Below are 12,742 nucleotides of genomic sequence, written 5' to 3' on the forward strand. Positions count from 1 at the left end.
ACGATAGTGCTAAAATTTTTTATTGATTAATTTCTTTATTCTTGTTTGATAATTAAATCGAAACTTCGTCATCATTTGATTTCTGTAAAAGTTCAAATTGATAATCTTATTCCGGATCAAAGTAGCTTTATTTAGACCATTTTGGTTATTTCTCCCACAGCTTCGATCCCAATTGTTACCATTTTTGTTTTCTAAACTTACTATTTACATCTCACTAAATTGTTTCCATTCCGCAGCAGTTCCAATACCAAGTTGTTTTGCGGTAGTTTATCAAATTAACAGAAATTTCTTCTCTGGTAAATTTTTCTAAAAATCCACCGATCTTCAACTAGTAGCAATTGGATGTTCCATGCAAGAAATCATAATATGCAAGGTGCTTTCAGAAAAAGAAAGGAAAATGACAAATAATAGAACCGAACAACACATTATGCAAAAACAACTGCCGTGGCAAACATTAAATCATAAACCCTTAAGCATCAACTAATCACAAATTACGTTTCCAAAGCCAGCGCTCAGAGTGCCGGTTCAAGGGGTGGGGAAGAAGGTGTCCTCGATATCGAGCAGGTCACTCAGGGAAACAGCACTTCCTCGGGGAAGCGCTCCAGGATTTTGTTGCCTGTCCGCTTGAATATCCTCTGCAGGGCTTTCTCGATCAGCGGGATCAGCTCGGTGCTGAGCAGGTTGAAGTTCTGGTTGATGGTTTCGTTGATGATTTCGCCTACAAGAGAGGGACAGCGGGAGTGAGAATGAGAACGAAGCAAATTGACGAAAGGATGTTGCAATTTTTAGCACTCCATCCACTCACCAAGCACTCGATCTCCACCGAAAAGGTTTTCAAGTTTAATCCGTCCGTCGGAAACTCGGATCTTGATGTCGAGTTTGGCGAGCGACAGATGATCCTTTCCGTTGATACGCTTGCGGTCTCCCTTGATTCGCACGCTACCGATTCCTTGGGCTGAAACGGGACAGGTTTGTTACATCCTTTGGGTCGCATTTTCGACATAAATTAACTTACTGAAGTTTCCAGTGAACTTGCCGGAACCCTTCACCGGAAGCAGCAGGATCCTTCCATCCACGATGTACCGTCCCTCGACGTACAGATGCGGCAGCTCCAACTCGAACGAGTAGATCTTTCCGTACTCTACGACACTACAATTGAACAAACAAACACTCCTTAGAATTCAGACCCTTTTTGAAATGATCTTCAGGAAGTCCACTCACGTCAGCTTCTTCAGCTTAAAGTTCGAGGGGCCGTAAGCCTTGATGTCCTTCGCGGAGATGCTCACACCCTGACCGGGCACACTTTCCGCCACGATGAGGTCCCCTAAGAGGATCGGGTCGATCGAGGGAATGTCGAGCTCGGGGATACCGCGGGCCAGATGAGGGCGTAACGTTTCGATCGATTCCTTCATGCACTCGGTCAACTTAGGATCCTCCCGGTGGCAAACATGGAGATATTCCGCTGGAAAGAAGAACGGGAACCAGGTGAATGTTAAGTAAAGATTCTTCCGAAGAAAGAGTCGATAAAACTTACGAAGGTCCACTGCATTAGTAGCTTCAATCGCAGCAACGAGTGCCAGCAACAACCACGACATGTTGTAGAGTTTCATTGTGAGTCAAAAACTGCAAGCAAAGTGAAGGAGACGTTATTGAGAGTGTTGTTAGCAGGAATTGACAAATAACCCCGTAAGGAGCTTAACAGAAGTATTTTAGCTTTAATTATAAGCCTCGAAACAGTCAGGTCAAGTAGTTCAGCTAATGTCAGTCGCTTAATCTTAGTTCTAGCGATGTTTCTCTAATGAGTTCTAACTGTTCTAACCTTTGATTTTAACCTTTCCTCTAGGCGAAGTTAACTTCCACGGATGTTTGTGGAACACTAATGAACCATTCGCCTGTACTGAGACATAACGAAAACAAATGGCACCATCCCATCCGGCGTCCAACTTCAAACTGCTCCAAAGAAGAAGGCGGCTGAGGTCTCCCCGCATCCCTTCCATGGAGGTCAATGGCGGGCAGCAGATGACGGATGCCAAAACCAATTGCACTCTACCACCTAATACCTGACCCCAACAGCTTAACCTTCCGCTCAGTGAAGCATGTCGCGAAGGGCTCGGATAATTAGGCACGCACCGACATTGTGACCTGATCGTTAGCCAACTATCCGAGCGTTCTCTAAGGGAACCCACCCGCTCCTTCTTCCAAACGGCGCCAGCGAAACGGTCGCATGTGGTGTCTTTTATCTCTCTAATTGTACTAATAATGGTCAGTACACCAATGTTTGAGCCGCCGCGGTCATGCGTCCGGTTCGGAGGTTTCTCCTTACGCGCGATTTATTTTTAAACCGGCATAACGCTGAAAAGCGTACTAATCAAAAGTGTGTTCGGTCCGTGTAACGGTTAATTTTCGAAAAGAGGGCGGATAATTGCCCTCACAGCTGGGTCTCCCTGTGTTCTGATCGCTCGCGAAAGTGGTTCTCGATTGTAATCTCTTGGCTTGGCTCGGCGTTCTGCAGAAACTTGACATTGGATGTATAATTATTTCCAATCCGGTCCGATCACCCCACCGACACTTTCTTGTCTAGTATCATTATTAGCGATTGCCCTTTGGTACGTTGAGCCATAAAATCGGTGTTTACGCCTAAGAATGGTGTTTACCATCTCAATCATGGTGGTGGATAAAATTCTAATCAAGTAATTTGCAACCGGGGTTGGTAGAAAGTTGGTTGCTTTGCAGGTGTAATTTTAATGATCGATTTTGGTTCTTATTCTCACATTCAAAACAATTACATTTGTTGGCAGGTTCGGTTTTTTTTGACTCACATCAAAACAAAAAGGTTCTGAAACACCAAGCTTGTATTGATTTAGAAGTTTCACGACGCCACGTTCTGGGTCGATGTTTGCCCAAGCATTACATCAGCATAAAACCTACAAACAAGACACCAGATGTTTACCTGCGGTTTACTACATCCCTTGGATGGAAGCACCAATTCCAATAGTGGTTGACAGTGCCGATTAAATGGCATATTGCTTCGAGGGGGGTTCAATCGAACCGTGCATCTTCACACCGAATCGATGCCAGAGGCGATCGGAGGATTTCCACAGGACTTGCACAAGACGCGCTCGAGATGAGGCAGGGAACGACGGGGTAAAGAAAAACAAAACCCACATTTGCAAAACCACCGTTGCACCATCGTCTCGATCGCTGCTTACTACCAGCACTGAACGGTGGCGGTTTGTGGTTCTTTTTGCTTGAGCACACGCTCGCGTCGCGGTATGGTAGTAACCTTTTCTCCTACTGTTTTTTGTTTCGTGTGCTTCATTCCATCGTCCAAAGGGGCGATCGGGCATCGAGTTCCGACCGGTCCTCGACGATGCGGCGCCCAGGGTTCGCATCGCTTTGGCGGATGTTGGAGTCATGTACTTTTCAAGGTTTGCGGCGGGTGCATTCGGGCCATGCGCATGCTGCACGCACGCTCTCGAGTGCTCGGACTAGAAACCGATACCAGCTGCACGCTGACGAAACCGAAAGTTGGAAGATCTCGGCAACTCCGGCTTTGGCGATCGCAGGCGAGCTACGGTAGATTACCTTACGGAGACGAAGGCCCGGGAGGGGGCGGCGGTAGGTGACAGAACTTAATTCCCATTTTCAAGGCAAAACGCCGATTACCGAGTGCCATGAAGGATCTCCGGTTCCATCACCAGGTTTTAGTGGAGCATTATACTAAAAGGTTGAAGATTAAATACACTAAAAGGGAAAACTATTTCTATAAAAGTAATTAAATACTGACTTAGAGAATCGATCCAATGAACAAATATTTTTCAAACCGTCCATTTTTATATCATCAAACAAAATTAAAGTCTGCTTCATACCATCTCATTTCTACCGAATTACCATATTTTTCGTATATATGTGTAATGTACAGTAAAGAGTGTTACTTTAACTTTTCTATATCAAGTAATTTACTAATTTTGATCAGTTTAAATTTATCGTATATTTCAAAGTCTGAAAAATTAAAATTAAATTTATTCTTCAAAAGAAGAATGTGGAATCAAAACTTTTTGCTGATAGTTATGAAGAGAACAAGAGTAGTGATAGTATATCTAGCAGAGATAAGGATGGTAAATTTCATTTTTCACACGCGAAAATATGGTGTATTGATATTGTACTAATAATTACACACAGGGTAGATTTGTGTTTGATGATTTGGAATGATTTTCAGCCAAAGAACGACCATTTTTATTTCGCCAGGATCCGGCCGTTCAAAGTCGACGCCGTTCGGATGAAAGTGAAGCGAAGCCGGACGGCGCAAATTTGCGGGCCAGACCTTTCCAAAAGTAGCGCCATCGAGTCGAAGTGCAACCGGTTTTTTGCCTTCTTTGCTTGCCAATAGCACCCCAAACCGATGCCAGCCGATGTGCGATCTGTTTATCCTTTGAGCACAAAAAGGAGGAGGGAGGCATAGGCACGATCCAAAATCTAGGAATCTGGCAGCCATTTCTACGCGCGGCTTGTGTAAATCGGGCGGCGCATGCATATGGCTTCTGGCCATGTTGCATGTCATCGATAACGAAAATAAAAACAGAGAAGGCACGAGTGAGGGAAAGGGGAAATCAGGGGAAGAAAAGTAAAAAGCCGAGTGGAACACAAACTGCTGGGACGACCTAGAGTGTGACGATTGCGAGAGGCTTAGCCTTGAAAAGAGTTTGGCTTGGCACGTTTTTGGTGGTGGCTTCTCCGCTTCGCCACCACTTTTGGTCATCGGCTGTCGGCTTGTTATCGGCTTTCGGAACAGTGGACCTACCGAACGCAGCACGTGTTTCACGGTGCATGTGCATTCTTTTGGGGCGGGAAGCCGAAGGTAACTCCGGCAGGTTGAGTGCGAATTTTTCGATCGCCTTGAAAATGCAGTTGTTCGTGTCGTCGATTGATCTTGAATTCCAGACGCGAACTTCGTGACAAATCCCTAACAAGTTGCATATTTTTCTTCTCGCTTGTATCGGCGGAAAGGAACCCCAATGCCGGTTGAGACAGATGTCAACTGTTCGTGACACAGCCTCCCATTCGTGCGTCTGCGGCCAGTTTTTCGGGTGCCGAAACTTGCAAGAAGGTCAAAGAAGCGTGCATTCGATTTGAAACCGGCTTCGGTCGAGCTATTTTGATTTGGACACCTCCCAACCCAACATCTCCCCATACAATCGAACATCCCTTTCCATACTTTTTTCCCCTCAAACAGATGATCGATGTGCTAAGGAAAGCGCCGTGATAGAGAGAGAGATTGCTTTTGTTTTCTGATAGCGGTTTTTGCTATGTTTTGTTTGTTTTTGGCCCCGAGCTCTAGTAGGCGACCTCGCGAGTTTCCGCTAGGGAAATGTGGCAAAAAAGAAACAATGTGGAGGCAAACGACAGTCAAAACGGCTGGATAGTGGTTGTGGCGGTGTGGCAATCGCAAAGCGGGTCAGGGAAGTTCTCTCTCTCGTCGAGCTTTCGGGCGAGATTATGTTGAAATAGCTGATCAAGCAGCGCGTGGTGGAAATTTAAATTCTTCTTTACCAATCTTCGATGGTGAATCATAATCAATAAAAAAAAAAAAAATTGGATTCATGTGATAAACACCTTTAAATTTGATAAACATATTTAAAAATATATAAAAACATATTTAAATAGCAAAAGGTCTACATTCTATGGATGTTGCCTTATAATTATTCTTCTGCAAAGAACCAATGAGTAAAATCATAAGACCAACATTAATGTGTACTTTGTTTTACTTGTTGATCACTTGTCAGTTGTTCCTCCGTTATTAGCTTTTAATATTTTTAAGATAATCCAAACCTTTTAATTTCACTAAATCTTCATGCAATAATGTAATATTCTATAAGTGTTTGAAATTGAATTCATAATTGCATTTGTTAAAAAATGAAGCATATTCAACCTTCTTTTCGAAATTATCCAACAATTAAAACGTTCATTCTAGCTTCCAAAAACCCTAAAATTAAATCGCCATTTAAAGTCACTCGTTGTAAATCATAGTCCTTATCGTCTCAGCTTCCATTACCAGCCAAAAGAAGCGTCCGGAATGGCACTTCCATCGACGGCATCAATGGGAACGATTCCACCGCGAAGCAAAAACCGAGCACTTTTCCATCCACGAGGCACCTCGCGCCTCCACCGAGAGGCGAATCGGGGCGCCGTAACGGTTTCACAACCGCAAAACGACCCTTTCATCGGGGCGCACACACCGACACACACACACATGCACGGGGTGAAAAAATAAATACCATACGTACACACACCGCAATCACTCATCGAAACCACCAACCACACCGAGTGCCGAGGATCGATCAAATGGAATCGCGAAAATTCGCACCGGTTCGCCTTGGAACGCACCGAAACAGGTGCAGGTGCACTCGATCGTTGCTGCTGGGTTGATGCAACTGCCCACTTCCCCCCGCCCGTGATGCGGAGTGTCGATGGCCCCAGAGACCCGTTCCTAACGCCTAACGACTCAGGGGGACTCAGATAATCTCAGAAAACCATGCCCGAGAAGGGAGTCAAGTTGAGTTAAATGGAAGAAAATGTCACATTCGAACTTACCTGCAAATGCACAGACACAAATCTAGCAGGGTGACTTTTCGGATTTCGATTCACTTCTCGCACGAATGGAGGGAGGTTCAGGGAAAACTTCGCACGGTTCTGAACCCAGTGGGATTAGAGGGGAAAACTATTGCTCCACAGGGACGTACGCTTCGCAACAACGACTTCGACTGCTTGCCACAGCGTTCGCATTGGGTTCGCGCGAAATAACGGTCGACGTTTCGGAAGGAGCCAATCGCTACTCAGTACCAACGGTCGGCAGGATCTCTGGTGTGTGCGCGCGCGCGTGTCCGATCGGTTCGGGGACGTTTTTGCAAATGAAACGCCGAAACGCTGAGTGGCGAGAATTTCAGCAGCCCGACTGGATGGTGTAATCTTTAAACATAAGTTTTATATACCGCGGCAAGGGCAGCCGGAGTCGGAGCGAGACGGCCTCTATCGGCGTGGCACGACGACCACTATCAGCCGACGTCCACGACGACAACAGCGCTGACGACGACGCAGCGATCGGCAAAACCGCAGGCGCAGGTCGAGGGGGTTCGTGCCTTTTGCACGGGGCGCGCAAGTCTTTCGTGCTCGTACGCCGCAAGCATAGCGCACCGGTGCCGGGCTGCTGGATGCTGAGGGTGGCAGCCGCTAGTTAGAAGGAAAAATTGCGAAGGAAATGGTGACACCAAAAGGAGCTGGATGAGAACGAAACCGACCGAACGAGCGAGCCGAGCGAACGAAGGAATCGGAACGATTGAGAGCGATCGTTACTCACGCCGGAATACATTATTGCGGCGCAGGTGGCACGTTGGCTTCTTCGAGTACCACAAGGGTCGGAAGGGTCGGAAGGGTGTGGAATAGTGTGTTCTGGTTCTGGGGGGTTTTTTTTTCTACAATGATGCAACCGTTACTAACGTCAACTCCTCTGGCCGCGAGCGGCGGAAAAGATCGTGCCGGGTATGGACTGCATTCCGGTAGCTGCTGCTGCTGCTGCTGCTGGGCGATGATCCTGGCATTAGCGTTCACATTCGCACGAGAAGTACGTGACGAGGAAGCGAATGACACAGTTTGAATTTCTAATCCATCGCCTCGCATCGAACCCACTTGCGGAAGGTTAAAAAGGGCATTTGGTGGAATTGTTTGAAACCCCATTTCAAACGACGGAACGAACGATTGTTATGTCAATCAGAGTAAACAACTGGATAAAGACATATTTCCTGTACTATTTTTCTCCGTACAAGTACATCGAGAACTGCTAAGAAGTCGTGACACCAACGCTACAGTTAACCCTTGACACTCCGATAAAGACGTAGCTTAATCAAGCGACTGTTCTCATACAGGTCATTTGCATAACATTGCATCTGCAATTAATGGCGTTCAAAGATCAGCCGCTCGAAAGCGATAATTTTGAGGCATGCGACCTGAAGCTGTAATCGTCAACGGAGACTTAGGAATGGTACACGAGATGATGTCGACGAATCGCTGACCTTGAACGTCTTCTGCCCTGCACCGTCACTCCGCAAATGTAAAATATTTGTTCTGCGGTGGAATTATGTAGTCCCGAATAATGGTGCAAGATCATTAGAAGCTAACAACGAGGCGCACCTACAAGTGTTTAGCGGAAAATAAAACCTGCTCCGTAAACAATTTGCTCAACCGATCGAGTGTTTATTTGCTCGTCAAAAATTTCCTGCCTCATGCCAAATTGACGTCAGCCGGCAGGTCTGCTCTGCTTAGAACTGGCAATTGTTCCGGCGATGACTCGCCTTGCGGACGTTCGGGGTAATTTCTTTGATGAAGCCACATGCTTGACCGATGCCAAGGAAACCGGCTGAAGTTCGCAGAACATGCTGGAAAAATTCGCCCCCCGACCTTCGTTTGTCGGGTGCCTCGTGGCCGCGTGAAGGTCAATCTCATGATGAAAGTCAACTAAATGATTAATTAACGGGTGTGAGATTAGGCAAATCATTCAGCTCGTAAGCGGCGCGATAGGAGACGGTTTGGGGAAGAAAACTCGTTTGAGAAAACGATCGGTGCGCTGGGTTGGGTTTTGAGATTGAATATTTATGCATCGAAGCCGACAGCTGATTGATTTTTTTGCACATCGTATTGTTGCTTTGGCATGATTAACGAGTGCTCCTGTGAGGAGGGTATTCGTTCTGAAGTAAACTTTGTGTTGCTTGAGAAGCGAAACCCCCTTAGAATGCATTAGCTCCTTTAGAATAGGAATTTTAATCCTCCATTACAAACTGAAACAAAACACTCATTTAAGGTTGTGTTTTAAAATGCTTTTTTCCTATTCTAGCTTTTCTTCTATTCTTATCTATCCTACAGTTTAACCATTGGCTTCTATTACACTATTCCTTGAACTGTAATGTAATGGAAAATAAAAATTGTAATGTATAGAGTCACAATCACACGTCTAGAAGGGGCAAATTATTTACATTTACAACCTTTGCACAACACAATGCACATCAATGCCACGATCGCCCTCAATTAACCTCGGCCTATCCTTTTGCCAGCAGGTGACACTAAGCGTTTTATGGAATTACTGCGTCGTCCATTGCTGCTTGAGACTTGAGAGTCATAACCACACTTTCCACGATCGAGTGCACGTTAATCGGTAGTAAAAACGGAATCGAAATTAGGGCGATAAAAAGGGTCTATCAAATGGGTAACCTTGTCTTACCTTAGCACGTAGGAGGGCGATGGAAACCGTTTCCCGTTGACCGGATGAAAAGGGGGTTTGGAATGGAATTCGCTAGGTTTTTGTTGTGTTTTTATTACGCTACAAATATAATAAATACCAGCTCGAAAGCTGAACGATCCATGCCGGAAGGGTTTTGCCCCGGCCGATCGGGTTCGTCCTCTAGTCCAACCACTGTTCCACCGGAATACGATCGAAGATCTGCTGCAGGAAGGAGTGCAAGTGTTCGGTCAGCTTCGTCCGCAGCTGGGGTTTCATCTCTTTCAGCAGCTCCTGGGCGTTCGTGTTGATGAACAGATTCATCGCGGCGTCTAACAAATACCGAAAACAAATGATTTCAACGTCCGACGGCAAGCGACGAACCGGCGCTACTCACGAATGATGGCGTTCTGGTTGGCGATGTTCTCCACGCCCATCTTGATCTCCTTCACGCTGAAGTCCATTTTCGTCTGGTCAACCGTTAGATAGGTTTGTCCGTCATTGCCCTGGTACGGGGTCGCCTTGAAGTAAGTTTTCGCCTTGACGCCCTCTTCGCCGACGACGACGACGATGTGGAGAGTGTGGAGAAAGTGAATCGTAAATTAATCATTCCATCCTTTCCCTGCCCATTCGGGGCTCCCCTCCACCACCTACCGTACTCGCCCCAGTACTCGCCAGCGCCGGAGGCCTGCAGGAGCAGCAGCACCCCGGACGACCGGTACTGGGCGGTCGCTTTGATTTTCGGGATCTCGATCGTCATCTGGAACTGCATGGAGTCGATGTCGGAGCGCACGTTCACGATGGACAGGTTGCTCACGCCGTACGCCTCGATGTTGCGGAAGCTGGCCCGATAGCCGTCCGGTCCGCTGCCGAGCGCGATGCTGATCTCATCCACCACGACGGGTTCCACCTGGGAAAAAGGGCAGGGAAATCGAGAAAGATAAAGTATGCGCGTCGTGAAGTGGGGGGGGGGGGGTTGGGGGGAGCGTGAGCCAGTTCTCCTCCTCCTTTGTTCCCTTGGGCCACCGAGTTCAAAATGCGTACGTGACGATGGGCACGCTTCCGGGACTGGCCTCGACTGACCGACTGACCAATCGGACGGAGTTTGGGAATGCAGGGAATCAGAACGCTGTTCCTTCATCAAGCATTCAAATCACTCTCGTCTCGCTTCACCGGGGAAAGGCATTAATGAGAAACCCAAAACCGATCGATCCAACCCGGTTCGTTACGTAGTTATTGTAACCGAAAGCACGTATACCATTTTTAATGCAAACGTTGTTTTAAGTGACATTATTTGTAGATTCTTTTAAATGTTTTCAAATGGTGGTTTTAAATTGTAGTGACTATCTAGGTAAGCTGTGGTGATTCACAGTAACATGTTCCGTGTTTCTAACAATGTGGAATCTTTCAACACACGGCACACAACGCCGTTGCCGACTCACTGAAGTGACATGATTTCTTACACTTGATTTCAATTACCATAATCTAGGTGAAGTGTTGTTTCGTGTGCATACATCCAAGCTCGTTGTTTCGTGTAATTTATCTATAAAACTCTCACGTTCTGGGGTGAGACAATTCCAGAAACCCTTGCGCAACGTTTTAATCGTGCGAAAGTCCGTTTGATCTTCCATCCGGAGCCGGTTTGTTAAATCGTATCTGATGGAACATTAAACTGTGCGGTTCTACAACACTTTACGATGAGATTAGATCGCAAATTTGTACCCCTCTCCGGAGCCTCTGTGAAGCCGAGTGTATGTTCTCTATAACGTTTTGCACATTAGTTTATGGTTTTCAATAATACTCACATCAACGACACCGATTTCAGGGATTCCTCGGCGAATGAAACTGGCCAGCTTGTTCGCAGCATATCGCAGACAGTCGTTCACATCCGGCGCGTCCCTTTCACATCGATGCATGTAGTAGGCTAAAAGAAGCAGAAGGCGGAACACGGGAGGGATGAGAAAACGGTATACATGAAAGATCTTGCGTGTCACAGATGGCTTGCCGATGAATAATAACACACTTGTCAAAAATGGTGGACTTCATGAAAAGAAAACCTCTCATAAAAATCCGCAAATGAAAGTGGCCAATTTGCGAAGCGTAGTTTCAGCTGTGACGTGAATAAAACATTCCCCGCCAAAAAAAAACACACACGAAGGATAAATAAAAAGATGTACGCCTCTCGTATTTCGTAACACTTGAGGTTCGAGTGAGTTTCGCGTAAAAAAACAGCTGACAGCAGAAAGCCGAGGGTATGGAAAGCGGCGCAGGTTTGAAGATGTAACTGACAGGGCTCCAATAATCGAAGCCCACCCCTATTATCGGACCATCTCGTGTGCTTTTCAGCGCCAGAGCTACTTACGTATGTCTTGGCAGAAGACCGCCTGAAGGAAGATCATCGCCGTCAGAGTCAACGAACGCACCGTGATCGTCATTTTGCTGATGGAAAGATGGAAACGGCCAACGGCAATCGCAAGGGGGTACGCGTTCTTTTGCACGACCAGTAGTACCGGTTAGGAAGCGGATCGTCGATGCTATGCCGGTACCGTTGCTGGAGCTGGCTGAAGAACTTCTGCGCACCGTTCGGTGTGCTTGCGATCTGAGATTTGCAGTGACGCACGTTACGCTCAGGAGCTGAAATGGAGGCGATGAGATGAAATGGAAGTTGAATTTTAGTTCGCACTATAAACTTTAATAGCACAGAATACGAAATGTGTTCTCGTATGTCGTGAAAACAGATAGAGCTAACGAACGAAATCTTTGCCTTACGTTGTCCATTTCGCGACCATAAAATTAAAACGGATGATGAGGACATTTCAAATGACAAAGGCAATTTTCTACTTCAACTTTTAAATTTTTTCGCATCAAAAACCATCTCAATGTCTTTCAAACAAACTGACACGCTTAGACACGACAAAAATCGATCTAATATTTTAGGAAAGTAAAAGTCTTCCGACGTGATCCCGCTACGGAACTTGTCACATTTCACTTCCGGTGTTGTGGCAACCAATTTCTATCCTTGTCGAGTGGGGTTTCCCAACACACTCCCGGAATCGAGCAACAGCAGCAGCAAAGCGAAGAAACAAACACACTCTACTGCACACCGGTACCACCAATTTCCCCCTGTCCCGTTATGCCTCATCATTATTGGCAGAGAATAATTAATGCCAGACGTTGCAACACCACACACTTCAATCTGAACGGTATTTGGTCGCGAAGTTTGAGACATTGTTCAACGAAAGCACTTCACCGCTGGGACCTTTATTTTGTTTTTTGCACAAGAAAAAAACCCTTCTCAACCCACCACACTCACCCTCGGGGACGGCTCGGTCTGCTTCAGGAGGTCTTCGGTGTAGCGTACGTGCTGTTATCGATGCTGTTGGTGCTGTGGTTCACTCGCGAATAACCGCGCCACGCCGGACGGTTGTTTGTTTTATCTACTTTCTTTTCCGCGAGAGTCGACCGAAGAAAACGGTT

General features: G+C 46.4%; 2 protein-coding genes across 2 annotated transcripts; both read right to left on the bottom strand.

The window, feature by feature from the left end:
- Nucleotides 1-569: 569 nt before the first annotated feature.
- Nucleotides 570-1,595, bottom strand: LOC131286055 (circadian clock-controlled protein daywake). The gene is made up of 5 exons (XM_058314918.1): nucleotides 1,535-1,595; nucleotides 1,222-1,462; nucleotides 1,016-1,149; nucleotides 806-955; nucleotides 570-718 (listed from the first exon to the last, which is right to left on the bottom strand). The coding sequence occupies exons 1-5, from the start codon at nucleotides 1,593-1,595 to the stop codon at nucleotides 570-572; spliced, it is 735 nt and encodes a 244-aa protein (XP_058170901.1).
- Nucleotides 1,596-9,448: 7,853 nt separating this feature from the next.
- Nucleotides 9,449-11,700, bottom strand: LOC131284173 (protein takeout). The gene is made up of 5 exons (XM_058313027.1): nucleotides 11,628-11,700; nucleotides 11,071-11,189; nucleotides 9,920-10,175; nucleotides 9,663-9,815; nucleotides 9,449-9,597 (listed from the first exon to the last, which is right to left on the bottom strand). Exons 1-5 carry the CDS (start codon nucleotides 11,698-11,700, stop codon nucleotides 9,449-9,451), a joined length of 750 nt encoding a protein of 249 aa, XP_058169010.1.
- Nucleotides 11,701-12,742: the final 1,042 nt, after the last annotated feature.

Source organism: Anopheles ziemanni, chromosome 3 (assembly GCF_943734765.1).
Source record: "Anopheles ziemanni chromosome 3, idAnoZiCoDA_A2_x.2, whole genome shotgun sequence".
In the NCBI taxonomy this organism is placed as follows: domain Eukaryota; kingdom Metazoa; phylum Arthropoda; class Insecta; order Diptera; family Culicidae; genus Anopheles; species Anopheles ziemanni.

Coding starts and splice junctions, on each gene's coding strand:
- LOC131284173 (XM_058313027.1), bottom strand. CDS start 11,700: ATGACGATCACGGTGCGTTCGTTGACTCTGACGGCGATGATCTTCCTT. Junction 11,190..11,627: donor GGTCTTCTGCCAAGACATAC/GTAAGTAGCTCT, acceptor TGCTTCTTTTAG/CCTACTACATGCATCGATGT. Junction 9,816..9,919: donor CGAGTACTGGGGCGAGTACG/GTAGGTGGTGGA, acceptor TCGTCGGCGAAG/AGGGCGTCAAGGCGAAAACT.
- LOC131286055 (XM_058314918.1), bottom strand. CDS start 1,595: ATGTCGTGGTTGTTGCTGGCACTCGTTGCTGCGATTGAAGCTACTAAT. Junction 1,463..1,534: donor TACTAATGCAGTGGACCTTC/GTAAGTTTTATC, acceptor TCTTCTTTCCAG/CGGAATATCTCCATGTTTGC. Junction 1,150..1,221: donor TTTAAGCTGAAGAAGCTGAC/GTGAGTGGACTT, acceptor GTTCAATTGTAG/TGTCGTAGAGTACGGAAAGA.